A 12,296-nucleotide genomic window follows, 5' to 3' on the forward strand; every position below is an offset into this window, starting at 1 on the left:
AGGATCCAAGGAGCTCCAGGAGGATCCAAGGAGCTCCAGGAGGATCCAAAGAGCTCCAGGAGGATCCAAAGAGCTCGAGGGACCAAAGAAACAACTCGAGGAGGCTCCAAGGAGCTCCAGGAGGATCCAAAGAGCTCGAGGGACCAAACAAAGAGCTTGAGGAGGAACCAAAGAGCTTGAGGAACCTCCAAGGAGCTTGAGGGACCAAAGAAAGAACTTGAAGAGGCTCCAAGGAGCTTGAGGAGGAACCAAAGAGCTTGAGGAGGCTCCAAGGAGCTTGAGGAGGACCCGAAGCCCTCGAGAAACCAAAGTCCTTGAGAAACCGAAGCCCTGGAGGCCTCAAACCCTGTTTTCCGGTGGCTGGAGGTGACGCAACCGGGCCGATGGACTCGGCTGGAGGGTGGGGTGGGACCTTGTGGCTCCACAGGGACCTTCTTGCTTCAGGGAGGCCTTTTTCTTGGGTTGCGTCACGGTGGGCCAGGAGATGAGTCACTTCCTTGGGCTCCTGGCCTGAGGAAACATCTCAAAGAACCTTCTCCTCCTCTTTCTTCTCGTCGTCCTCCTCCTCTTCTCCTCCAGGAAGGTCCTTGCCGCCTCCTGGATGGACAACGAAGCCTTCGAGATGCACGGAGAGACCTTCCGAGGTTCTTCGGAGGAGCTGAAGAAGGAGGTGAAGGTCCTTTCGTCTTCTAGAAGACGGTGGGAAGGGCCTCCAAGCTCCTGGAATCGCGGGTTGGAGGCACCTTGGAGGTCGTGGAAGGGGGTGGTGGGACCTCCAGGTTGATGGAAGGGGTGGTGGGACCTTCAGGTTGATGGAAAGGGTGGTGGGACCTTCAGGTTGATGGAAGGGGTGGTGGGACCTCGAAGCTGGTGGCTGGAGGGGCCTCCGAGGGGGGTTGGAAGCTTCTCGTGAGGTTCCTCGGGGTTCTTCTCAGGTCCTGAAGCCCTCGTGGTCCCTGCTGAAGGTCTTCTTGGTGTGTCTCCTGGCCGGGCTCCTCAGCACGGCTCTGGGGGTCTTGGGTCTCTCCTTGGTCTACGGCGGCTCGGGTCCCACCTCCAGGAGAGGGATGGACCTTCCGAAGGAGCTTCCACCTTCTCCAGGGCCAGAAGAAAAGAGCCTGGAGGCCAAGTTCCAGTTCCTGAACCATCTCAAGAGCTCCAAGGTGAGCGCGCTTGGAGAAGACCTTGGAGATGGGAGGCAAGGTCCCTTCCAGGAGCTCCAAGGTCCCTCCAACCCCTTCCAGGAGCTCCAAGGTCCCTTCCAGGAGCTCCAAGGTCCCTCTGACCCCCTTCCAGGAGCTCCAAGGTCCCTTCCAGGAGCTCCAAGGTCCCTTCCAGGAGCTCCAAGGTCCCTCCAACCCCTTCCAGGAGCTCCAAGGTCCCTTCCAGGAGCTCCAAGGTCCCTTCCAGGAGCTCCAAGGTCCCTTCCAGGAGCTCCAAGGTCCCTTCCAGGAGCTCCAAGGTCCCTTCCAGGAGCTCCAAGGTCCCTCTGACCCCCTTCCAGGAGCTCCAAGGTCCCTTCCAGGAGCTCCAAGGTCCCTTCCAGGAGCTCCAAGGTCCCTTCCAGGAGCTCCAAGGTCCCTCTGACCCCCTTCCAGGAGCTCCAAGGTCCCTTCCAGGAGCTCCAAGGTCCCTTCCAGGAGCTCCAAGGTCCCTTCCAGGAGCTCCAAGGTCCCTTCCAGGAGCTCCAAGGTCCCTCCAAGGTCCCTTCCAGGAGCTCCAAGGTCCCTTCCAGGAGCTCCAAGGTCCCTCCAAGGTCCCTTCCAGGAGCTCCAAGGTCCCTCCAACCCCATCCCAGAAGCTCCAAGGTCCCTTCCAGGAGCTCCAAGGTCCCTCCAAGCTCCCTTCCAGGAGCTCCAAGGTCCCTTCCAGGAGCTCCAAGGTCCCTTCCAGGAGCTCCAAGGTCCATTCCAGGAGCTCCAAGGGCCCTTCAGGAGCTCCAAGGTCCCTCCAAGGTCCCTTCCAGGAGCTCCAAGGTCCCTTTGAACCCCTTCCAGGAGCTCCAAGGTCCCTTCCAGGAGCTCCAAGGTCCCTCTGACCCCTTCCAGGAGCTCCCTGGACCCTCCAAGGTCCCTTCCAGGAGCTCCAAGGTCCCTTCCAGGAGCTCCAAGGTCCCTTCCAGGAGCTCCAAGGTCCCTCCAAGGTCCCTTCAGGAGCTCCAAGGTCCCTCCAAGTCCCTTCCAAGAACTCCAAGGACCCTCCAAGGTCCCTCCAGCCCCTTCCAGGAGCTCCAAGGTCCCTCCAACCCCATTCCAGGAGCTCCAAGGTCCCTTCCAGGAGCTCCAAGGTCCCTCCAACCCCATTCCAGGAGCTCCAAGGTCCCTTCCAGGAGCTCCAAGTCCTCCTCGTCCCCCAGGGCTCAGCCTGGGTGGGGGTCATCTCCGCGGACGCCGAGGTCGCCACCTTCAACGTCTCGGCCGGCCAGGTGGTCTTCTTCCCTCGCAACTCCGTCCACTGGATCAAGAACGTCGGACCCCAGGATTGTCTCTTCCTGCTCTTCTTCTCCACCCACGAGGAGCTGGAGACCCTGGAGCTGGACGAGGTCTTCTTCTCCACCCCAGAAGACGTCGTGGCTCGAGCTTTGAAGGTCAATCTGGTGGCATCTCCACTTCTTGGGTTTCTCCACCTCCATCTAGGGGGGGGTTGCAAGGTTCTTCTTGGCTTCTAGGTCTCCTTCTGGAGACCTCGGAGCTGAAGCTGGTGGAGAAAATCCATGGAGAAGGCTCCAAGGAGACCTCGGAGCAGCTTCTAGTGTGGGAAGAGGCTCCTGGAGAAGGTCTGAGGTCTCAGAGAAGGTTCTAGAGGGACCTCAGAGCAGCTTCGAGGAGGAAAGAGGCTCCTGGAGAGGGTCTGAGGCCTCGGAGAAGGTTCTAGAGGGACCTCAGAGCAGCTTCTAGAAGGAAAGAGGCTCCTGAGAAGATCTGAGGCCTCGGAGAAGGTTCTAGAGGGACCTCAGAGCAGCTTCGAGGAGGAAAGAGGCTCCTGGAGAGGGTCTGAGGCCTTGGAGAAGGTTCCAAGAAGCCCTCAGAGCTTCCAGATGTCCCCCCTGTGGCCACCAGGAGGTGCTGGGATGGGCTGGATGAAGCCCTGGTAGATGTTTCCTCAACTTTTCTCTTTCTCCTTCAGTCTCGAGGTGGCGTCAACTTCATCCGCACCTTCAAGAAGCCCCGAGAGGCCCAAGCCCTCAACCTCCCGGCCAACCTCGAGGAGCTGCTCCACAACGTGACCTACGGCCAAACTCCAGCCCACCTCGTCTGGAGGTTCTTCTACGACCTCCGAGGTGACCACCCAGCTTCTCCAGAAGGACCTGGAGGGCTTGGGGTCACCAAATCGAGGTTCCTCAGAGGTTCCTGGGCTGGTTGGAGCCACAACTTGAGGTTCCTCAGAGGTTCCTGGGCTGGTGGAACCACAACTTGAGGTTCCTCAGAGGTTCCTGGGCTGGTGGAGCCCCAAATCGAGGTTCTCCAAGGTTTTTTTCTCCATCGTTCTCCGCGTTTTGGCTCCAGAACGTGAAGCCCTCGCCTCGCAGAAGGTCCGAGAGGTCCAAGTTGGTCACCTGGGGGCCTTTTCTTCTAGGCTCGGCCACCTTTCCATTCCCAGGAGGCTCCTTCCAGTGGGCTCGATACCGCAGAGACCCCAGCGGCCTCAGTGCCCTGGAGAAGATCTTCAGCCAGTCCTTGAACCAGGTGGGACCTTCCGCTGGGATCTTCTCATCGATGGAGCTTGGATGGAGCTCGGGGGCCTTGGAGGAACCTTCAAGCCAAGCCAAGCCAGGAGTCCAGGAGCTCCAAGGGCCCTTCCAGGAGCTCCAAGCTCCCTCTCAACCCATTCCAGGAGCTCCAAGGTCCCTCCAAGGTCCCTTCCAGGAGCTCCAAGGTCCCTCCAAGCTCCATTCCAGGAGCTCCAAGCTCCCTCCTCTCCGTGTCTCCTTCTCCTCAGCACGAGGACACCTTGACCCTGGCCGCCCTTCGCCTCTCCACCAACTCCTTGGGCCACCCCCACTTCCACCCCAACGCTAACGAGCTGGGCTACGTCGTTAGCGGCTGCGGGCAGGTACGTGTCCCCCCCCCCGGAACCTTCTCCCACCATCTCCTCCAGCTTCTAGGAGGACCTTTGGGGGCCTCGGACCCCTCGTCTTCTCCTCAGGCCGGGCTCGTGGTGCCCCAAGGAGCCTCCGACTTCAACGTGGACGTCGGGGACGTCGTCTTCTTCCCCGAGGGGACCCAGCACTTCCTCAAAAGCACCTGCCAGGAGGACCTGCTCCTTCTCCTGGCCTACAGCACGGGACAGCAGGTGAGGACGGAGCTCCTGGAGCTCCAAGGTCCCTTCCAGGAGCTCCAAGGTCCCTTTGAACCCATTCCAGGAGCTCCAAGGTCCCTCCAACCCCACCCGAGGTCCCCTCGGGGCCTCCTCTCACCGCTGTCTTCTCCTGCGCAGCTGGAGACTCTTCGCCTGAGGGACTATTTCAAGGGCACGGCCGACCACGTCCTGGCTCAGCTCTTCCACAAGGACCAACGCGACTTCCAGAAGATCCCGTGACCTCCTCCCGGTGGCCCTTGGAGACCTTCCCGAGGTTCTTCTGACCTCGAGGATCTTTTTTTTGGATCCCCGAGGCTCGGTTTGATATTAAAAAAGTCCTTCCCCCCAACCCCAAGGTCCCTCAGCTCCAAGGTCCCACAGCTCCATGTTTCTCAGCTGGAGACCCCAAGAGGAGCTGGAGGAGCTGGAGAACCTGGATTTTGGAGCTCCTGGAGGGGCTTTTGGACCTTCTGGAGGGGCTTTTGGATCTTCTGGAAGGGTTCTTCAGAGGTTCCTGGGCTGGTTGGAGCCACAAATCGAGGTTCTCCAGAAGTTCCTGGGAGGTTGCATCCACAAATCAAGGTTCTCCAGAGATTCTTCTGCTCCTGTCTTGACCTCAATAGATCCCCCTATAGCCAGGACTACAGCTCCCATCATCCCCTGCGGCTCCATAGAGGCTTCATAGCCAGGACTACAGCTCCCATCATGCCCTGCGGCTCCATAGAGGCCTCTTTAGCCAGAACTACAACTCCCCTCATCCCCTGCGGCTCCATAGAGGCCTCGCTAGCCAGGACTACAACTCCCATAATCCCCTGCGGCTCCATAGAGGCCTATCTAGCCAGAACTACAACTCCCATAATCCCCTGCGGCTCCACAGAGGCCTCTCTAGCCAGAACTACAGTTCCCATCATGCCCCGCGGCTGCATAGACCCCCCCCACAGCCAGAACTACAGCTCCCATCATGCCCTGCGGCTCCATAGAGGCCTACCTAGCCAGAACTACAACTCCCATAATCCCCTGCGGCTCCATAGAGGCCTCTATAGCCAGGACTACAGCTCCCATCATCCCCTGCGGCTCCATAGATGCCTCCATAGCCAGGACTACAACTCCCATAATCCCCTGCGGCTCCATAGAGGCCTCTATAGCCAGAACTACAGCTCCCACCATGCCCCGCGGCTGCATACACCCCCATAGCCAGAACTACAGCTCCCATCATGCCCCGCGGCCCCATAGACTCCACTATAGCCAGAACTACAGCTCCCATCATGCTCCACAACCACAAAGGGTCTCAGGGCCTTGGTGGCCACCTCGAGGTGGTCCAAGAGCCCAGGAGCCCCTCGCTGGGACCTCCTAGAAGGTCCCCAGGTCCTCAGCCACCTCCTCCGAGTCTCCAGGAGGTCCCGGGGTCCCCTCCCACCGCGGTTCCATGTATCTCCACAAGGTGTTGAGCTGCTCCGGAGCCCTCGGCGGGTTCCTCCTCCTCCTCCTGGTGGCTTTGGGCTTCTCCAAGGGCTTGGAGGTGGCTTCTCGGCTCCTCCACTGGGCCACCAGCTCCTCCTGGACCTCCCGAGGGAGCTCGGAGAAGGTTTGAGGGTCAACGTCTGGAGGAAGCTGAATCCTAGAGGGCTCAGGAGAACTTGAGGACCTGGAGGTGGGACACGAGGCTTCTTCCTCCTCCACGAGTCTCTTGCGTTTGGTGGCTTCGCTTCTGCTCGGGGCCTGGAGCTGGGAGGCCTCTTGGTGGCCACCGGCTGCTTCCTGAGGGGAAGAAGAAGGTTGAAGGTTCTCCAGAAGGAGCTGGAGGGCTGGAGCCACCAAGCTCTTCATCCTCAAAGTCTTGAGGTTCTGAGCTCTTCAACCTCAAAATCTTGAGGTTCTCCTGCTCTAAGACCTCAAAATCTTGAGGTTCTGAGCTCTCCAACCTCAAAATCTGGAGAATTTTGCTCTCAAACCTCAAAATTTTGCTCTTAAACCTCAAAATCTTGAGAATTTTGCTCTTCAATCTCAAAATCTTGAGGTTCTTCACTTTCCAACCTCAAAATCTTGACGTTCTCCTGCTCTAAGACCTTAAAATCTTAAGAATTTTGCTCTTTAACCTCAAAATCTTGAGGTTCTGAGATCTTCAACCTCAAAATCTTGAGGTTCTCCTGCTCTAAGACCTCAAAATCTTGAGAATGTTGCTCTCCAACCTCAAAATTTTGCTCTTAAGCCCCCAAATCTTGAGAATTTTGCTCTCAAAACTCAAAATTTTGCTCTTCAGCCTCAAAATCTTGAGGTTTTTTGCTCTCCAACCTCAAAATCTTGAGGTTCTTCACTTTCCAACCTCAAAATCTTGAGGTTCTTCACTTTCCAACCTCCAAATCTTGAGGTTCTCCTGCTCCAAGACCTCAAAACCTTGAGGATTTTGCTCTCCAACCTCAACCTTTTGCTCTCTGCTTGGAGCCACCAATCGAGCTTCTCCAGAAGGTCCAAATTGATTTTTTTTCCCACCTCACCTGGTGTGGGGTCGAGATCTCCTTGAGGTAGAAGCCGATGGATCCTCTGGTGCTTCCGGGAGGTTCTTTGAGGTTGGAGAAGGAGACGCTGAGGAGGTTGAGGCGAAACGGGACCTCCGGGGGGACCATCTTCCTGAAGAGCTTCAGCAGGAGCTCAAGCAAGGAGGCCAGAAGGTTGGAGTCACCTAGAAGAGGTGGAGAAGGTGGAAACCACCCAGTTCCATGAGGTTGAAGCTTCACGTGGCCCTTGGAGACCTCCAGAGGTGCCACCACGAGGCTTGTGGAGGTCCTGGATGAAGATCTGAAGGATCTCAAGGGGCTTGGAAGGACCTCAAGGGGCTTGGAAGGATCTCAAGGGGCTCGGAAGGACCTCAAGGGGCTTGGAAGGACCTCTGGGAGGTGGTGGGGCTCCATCTGGAGGTGCCAAGGTACCTTTGTGGAAGCGGTGGAGGAGATGAGGGGGGAGAGGACACTGGCGGCTCTCCCGGTGGAACCTTCTGGAGGCGGAGGAGCCGCGGCGGAGGGCGAGGCGCAGGGTGTGGGGCCGGCGGCCATCTTGGTGGAGCCTGGAGGAGAAGACACCGTGATAAGATGGAGGAGAAGACCTCCAAGATGGAGGAGGAGAAGACAGAGAGGTCCTTAAAGGGGGTTTCGATGGAGAAACGACCACCCGGAGAGGTTCTAAGGATCTTCTGGCCCTCAAGGAAGGAGATATGGGAGGTTCTCACCTTTCTAAGAGGTTCAGGAGGAGCTTCTCGAGGTTCTCCTTGACTTGCGCCTCCGAGGAGCAGCTCTTGAAGGCCTCTTCCTCGCTCAAGGACTAAAGAGGAAGCAGAGGAGAAGTTGAAGGTCCCAGCTTGGAGCCAAGAGGTCCTCGAAGGAGCCACCGAGGTGGATCTCCAAGAAGCTGAGATGCTTCGAGGAACCTCAAGGAGCTCTTTGAGGAGCCACCAACCCGAGGAGGCCCCGAAGGAGCCACCGGCGAGTCGTCTTCTCCAAAACTGAGTCTCTGGAGGCGGCGAGCGAGGGGGAGGCCGAGTTCCTTCTCCAAGACGGCGGTGGGGAAGCTCTGGAGATGCCAAACGGTCTCGATCCCCAAGGTCTCCAAGCGTTTGAAGGTCTTGGAGCCGATTCCTGAAGAAAAAGATGGAGGAGAAGGGGACGTCTCCGTGTTTTGGGGCCTCAGAAAAGGCGGGAAGGAGCCTCACCAGGAATTTTTTGGAGGCCACCAAGGTTTCGGAGAAGATCCTGGTGGCTTTCGGGGAGGAGAAGGGTTTGTTGGTTGGGTTTGAAGGTCCCCGAGACCAACTTGGCCAAGAGCTTGTTGGAGGCCACCCCGGCGCAGCTGGAGAGGCCCAGGGTGGTGGCCAAGGAGCTGCGGAAGGCCGAGGCGAGGTGGGAGCCCACCAGGAGTCGCAGGTGGGTCCCGTCGTGGAGATCGAGGGCTGCGGAGGAGGAGAAGAGGGTCCTGGTTAGCGAGAACGGGGTGGGAGGGAGCTTGGAGCTCCTGGAAGGGACCTTGGAGCTCCTGGAAAGGACCTTGGAGCTCCTGGAAAGGACCTTGGAGCTCCTGGAAGGGGTTCAAAGGGACCTTGGAGCTCCTGGAAGGGGTTGGAGGGACCTCAGAGCTCCCGGAAGGGACCTTGGAGGGACCTTGGAGCTCCTGGAAGGGGTTTGGAAGGACCTTGGAGCTCCTGGAATGGACCTTGGAGGGACCTTGGAGCTCCTGGAAGGGACCTTGGAGCTCCTGGAATGGAGCTGGAGGGACCTTGGAGCTCCTGAAATGGAGCTTGGAGCTCCTGGAAGGGACCTTGGAGCTCCTGGAATGGAGCTTGGTGGGACCTTGGAGCTCCTGGAATGGGGTAAGAGGGACCTTGGAGCTCCTGGAAGGGACCTTGGAGGGACCTTGGAGCTCCTGGAAGGGACCTTGGAGCTCCTGGAAGGGACCTTGGAAGGAGCTTGGAGCTCCTGGAAGGGACCTTGGAGCTCCTTGAAGGGGTTGGAGGGACCTCAGAGCTCCCGGAAGGGACCTTGGAGCTCCTGGAATGGAGCTGGAGGAACCTTGGAGCTCCTGGAAGGGGTTGGAGGGACCTTGGAGCTCCTGGAAGGGGTTGGAGGGACCTTGGAGCTCCTGGAATGGAGCTTGGTGGGACCTTGGAGCTCCTGGAATGGGTCAGAGGGACCTTGGAGCTCCTGGAATGGGGTTAATGGGACCTTGGAGCTCCTGGAATGGGGTTAATGGGACCTTGGAGCTCCTGGAAGGGACCTTGGAGCTCCTGGAAGGGACCTTGGAGGGACCTTGGAGCTCCTGGAAGGGACCTTGGAGGGACCTTGGAGCTCCTGGAAGGGACCTTGGAGGGATCTTGGAGCTCCTGGAAGGGACCTTGGAGCTCCTGGCAGGGGTTGGAGGGACCTTGGAGCTCTTGGAAGGGACCTTGGAGCTCCTGGAAGGGACCTTGAAGGGACCTTGGAGCTCTTGGAAGGGGTTGGAGGGACCTTGGAGCCCCTGGAATGGGTTTGGAGGGACCTTGGAGCTCCTGGAAGGGGTTGGAGGAACCTTGGAGCTCCTGGAAGGGCCCTTGGAGCTCCTGGAAGGGGTTGGAGGAACCTTGGAGCTCCTGGAAGGGCCCTTGGAGCTCCTGGCAGGGGTTCCAGGGCCTCACCCCGGTTGCCGTAGACGTGGCCGGCCACGGCGAGGTCTTCAGGCCCCTCGTGCTGCTCCAACCTCTTCTCCACCAGCTCGGTGACGTCCACAAAGTTCTCATCGAAGCCGAGTCTTTCCACCAGAGGACACATCTCCTGCAACAACTCTAGAAGAACCACGGACAATGAGGCCTCCAGGGGTTCCAGGAGGTCCCCAGGGTCCCACCGATCGCGTTCTTCTACCTGTAACCCTGTAGGACGTTTCCCTGTAGGGCGTGAGGTCTTCTCCGTTGAGCAGGACCAGGTGAGGACACTTCTCCTTGGCCTCTTCCACCGCCATCAGCTTCCGGACGCCGAGGTTCCTCGCGACGTAGTTGCAGGTGACCACGATGCTTTTTTGTTGGACACCTAGAGGTCCCAAAAGCGGAGATCTCGGAGGCTTGGAGGACACCACGAGGTGGCCAAACGTCTCCAACCAGCCCCCGAGAAGCTCAAGGAGAAGAAACCTCGGAGAGAGCTTCTCTCCTTTTCAAGTTTCGTGGAATCGGGGTGGTGGGAGAAGATCTTGGAGCTCTTTTGGAGGTCCCAAACCCCATCGGGACGTACCCACCAGGCGAGGAAGGAGGAGGTGGGGACCTACCTAGGGGTTTGGCCCTCAGCTCGGGCCTGCGGATCATCTCCACTTGGGCGTAGAAGCAGTCGAGGTCGAGGTGGACGATGACTCGAGACCTTGAGGCCTCGGCCGAGCGGCCTCCTGGATGGAGAAAACGGATTAAAAGCCACCATCATGGCTTCCCTTGTGGCCACCATCATGGCTTCCCTCACGGCCCGTTGTGGCCACCATCATGGCTTCCCTCGTGGCCACCATCATGGCTTCCCTCATGGCCCCTTGTGGCCACCATCATGGCTTCCCTCCTAGCCCCTTGTGGCCACCATCATGGCCTCCCTTGTGGCCACCATCATGGCTTCCCTCACGGCCCGTTGTGGCCACCATCATGGCTTCCCTCACAGCCCCTTGTGGCCACCATCATGGCTTCCCTTGTGGCCACCATCATGGCTTCCCTCGTGGCCACCATCATGGCTTCCCTCACGGCCCCTTGTGGCCACCATCATGGCTTCCCTCACGGCCCCTCGTGGCCACCATCATGGCTTCCCTCCTGGCCCCTTGTGGCCACCATCATGGCTTCCCTCATAGCCCCTTGTGGCCACCATCATGGCTTCCCTCATAGCCCCTTGTGGCCACCATCATGGCTTCCCTTGTGGCCACCATCATGGCTTCCCTCATAGCCCCTTGTGGCCACCATCGTGGCTTCCCTCACGGCCCCTTGTGGCCACCATCGTGGCTCCTTGTGGCCACCATCATGGCTTCCCTCCTGGCCCCTTGTGGCCACCATCATGGCTTCCCTCACGGTCTCTTGTGGCCACCATCATGGCTTCCCTCACAGCCCCTTCTGGCCACCATCATGGCCTCCCTTGTGGCCACCATCATGGCTTCCCTCATAGCCCCTTGTGGCCACCATCATGGCCTCCCTTGTGGCCACCATCATGGCTTCCCTCACGGCCCGTTGTGGCCACCATCATGGCCTCCCTTGTGGCCACCATCATGGCTTCCCTCCTAGCCCCTTGTGGCCACCATCATGGCTTCCCTCGTGGCCCCTTGTGGCCACCATCATGGCTTCCCTCGTGGCCACCATCATGGCTTCCCTCACGGCCCCTCGTGGCCACCATCATGGCTTCCCTCATAGCCCCTTGTGGCCACCATCATGGCTTCCCTCACGGCCCCTCGTGGCCACCATCATGGCTTCCCTCATAGCCCCTTGTGGCCGCCATCTTGGCTTCCCTTGTACCCCCCCTTTCCGCCCTTTTCCCCTCCCCTTCCCGCCCTTTCCCCCCCCTTCCCGCCCTTTTCCCCTCCCCCTTCCCGCCCTTTTCCCCTCCCCTTCCCGCCCTTTTCCCCTCCCCTTCCCGCCCTTTTCCCCTCCCCCTTCCCGCCCTTTTCCCCTCCCCTTCCCGCCCTTTTTCTCTCCCCCTTCCCGCCCTTTTTCCCCTCCCCTTCCCGCCCTTTTCCCCTCACGCCCCCCCCCGCCATTTTCCCCAAGATGGCGGCCGCCCCTCCCCTCAGGCCGCTCCTTCCCCCCTTCTCCCGCTCCATCTCCCCCTCTCCCCGCCGCCATTGCCCCCTCACCCTCCTGCTCGCCCTCCCACGACTCTTCTTCTTCTTCCTCCTCCTCCTCCTCCTCCATCCCCTCCAAGCGCTCCATGACGCTCCGCGACTCCCACGCCGCCTCCTAGCGCTGCCGCTCAAGCCGCTCTGTCCCACCCTCTCTATGCTCCCCCTCATTCGACGCTATGGGTCATGGCGCCCGCCCCGCGCGGCCTCTCTACGCCGCCCTCTCTATGGTTTCCCCCCATTAACCGCTATGAGGACAGCGCCCGGGTCCTAGCGCCGCCCGCCAGGGACGACGCGCGGGTCCTAGCGCCGATCTCAGAGGGTTTGGATCCAACTTGAGGTCCTGGAGCTGGATTCCAGGTCCAAAACCAGGACCTGGAGCTGATATAAAGGGGGTTTAGGTCCAACTCGAGGACCTGGCACCGATCTCAGAGGCTTCAGGCGCCCCCATTAGCCCCTATGGGCCACGGTGCCCGCCCCGCCGCCGCTCTGCCCCTCCCTCTCTATGCTCCCCCCATTAGCCGCTACGGGCTCTGGGGTCGCTCTGCCCCTCCGTCTCTATGCTCCCCCTCCCTTCCCCTCTCTGGCGCCCCATGGCGGCGGCGCAGGAGCCGCTCTGCCCCGCCCTCTCTATGCTCCTCCAATGCAAGTCAACGGCGCGCCGGGGGCCTCCCTGCGCCGCCCTCTCT

At 59.7% G+C, this 12,296-nt stretch overlaps 2 protein-coding genes across 3 annotated transcripts; one reads left to right on the forward strand and one right to left on the reverse strand.

Annotated features, from left to right (window-relative positions):
- The first annotated feature begins 508 nt into the window (after positions 1-508).
- LOC138732933 (oxalate decarboxylase OxdD-like) lies at positions 509-5,004 on the forward strand. 2 transcript variants are annotated; one of them, XM_069879718.1, is made up of 8 exons: positions 509-670; positions 936-1,163; positions 2,309-2,587; positions 3,127-3,280; positions 3,577-3,686; positions 3,940-4,053; positions 4,147-4,293; positions 4,438-5,004. In XM_069879718.1, exons 1-8 carry the CDS (start codon positions 602-604, stop codon positions 4,537-4,539), a joined length of 1,203 nt encoding a protein of 400 aa, XP_069735819.1. In that variant the 5' UTR covers positions 509-601; the 3' UTR covers positions 4,540-5,004. The 2 variants fall into 2 exon arrangements, with proteins under 2 accessions (XP_069735819.1, XP_069735821.1); XM_069879720.1 differs by having other exon boundaries at positions 2,357-2,587.
- Positions 3,701-11,717, reverse strand: LOC138732932 (DNA polymerase iota-like). Its single transcript, XM_069879717.1, has 10 exons — positions 11,623-11,717; positions 10,078-10,191; positions 9,681-9,845; positions 9,458-9,604; positions 8,003-8,239; positions 7,750-7,928; positions 7,523-7,614; positions 7,227-7,360; positions 6,795-6,979; positions 3,701-6,057 (listed from the first exon to the last, which is right to left on the reverse strand). Exons 1-10 carry the CDS (start codon positions 11,696-11,698, stop codon positions 5,650-5,652), a joined length of 1,737 nt encoding a protein of 578 aa, XP_069735818.1. The 5' UTR covers positions 11,699-11,717; the 3' UTR covers positions 3,701-5,649.
- Positions 11,718-12,296: the final 579 nt, after the last annotated feature.

Source organism: Phaenicophaeus curvirostris, chromosome W, assembly GCF_032191515.1.
Source record: "Phaenicophaeus curvirostris isolate KB17595 chromosome W, BPBGC_Pcur_1.0, whole genome shotgun sequence".
NCBI classification, from domain to species: Eukaryota; Metazoa; Chordata; class Aves; order Cuculiformes; family Cuculidae; genus Phaenicophaeus; species Phaenicophaeus curvirostris.

Coding starts and splice junctions, on each gene's coding strand:
- LOC138732932 (XM_069879717.1), bottom strand. CDS start 11,698: ATGGAGCGCTTGGAGGGGATGGAGGAGGAGGAGGAGGAGGAAGAAGAA. Junction 8,240..9,457: donor CCACGTCTACGGCAACCGGG/GTGAGGCCCTGG, acceptor CCTCCTCCGCAG/CCCTCGATCTCCACGACGGG. Junction 7,929..8,002: donor TGGCCTCCAAAAAATTCCTG/GTGAGGCTCCTT, acceptor CTTTTTCTTCAG/GAATCGGCTCCAAGACCTTC.
- LOC138732933 (XM_069879718.1), top strand. CDS start 602: ATGGACAACGAAGCCTTCGAGATGCACGGAGAGACCTTCCGAGGTTCT. Junction 3,281..3,576: donor GTTCTTCTACGACCTCCGAG/GTGACCACCCAG, acceptor CTTTTCTTCTAG/GCTCGGCCACCTTTCCATTC. Junction 4,294..4,437: donor CCTACAGCACGGGACAGCAG/GTGAGGACGGAG, acceptor TCTCCTGCGCAG/CTGGAGACTCTTCGCCTGAG.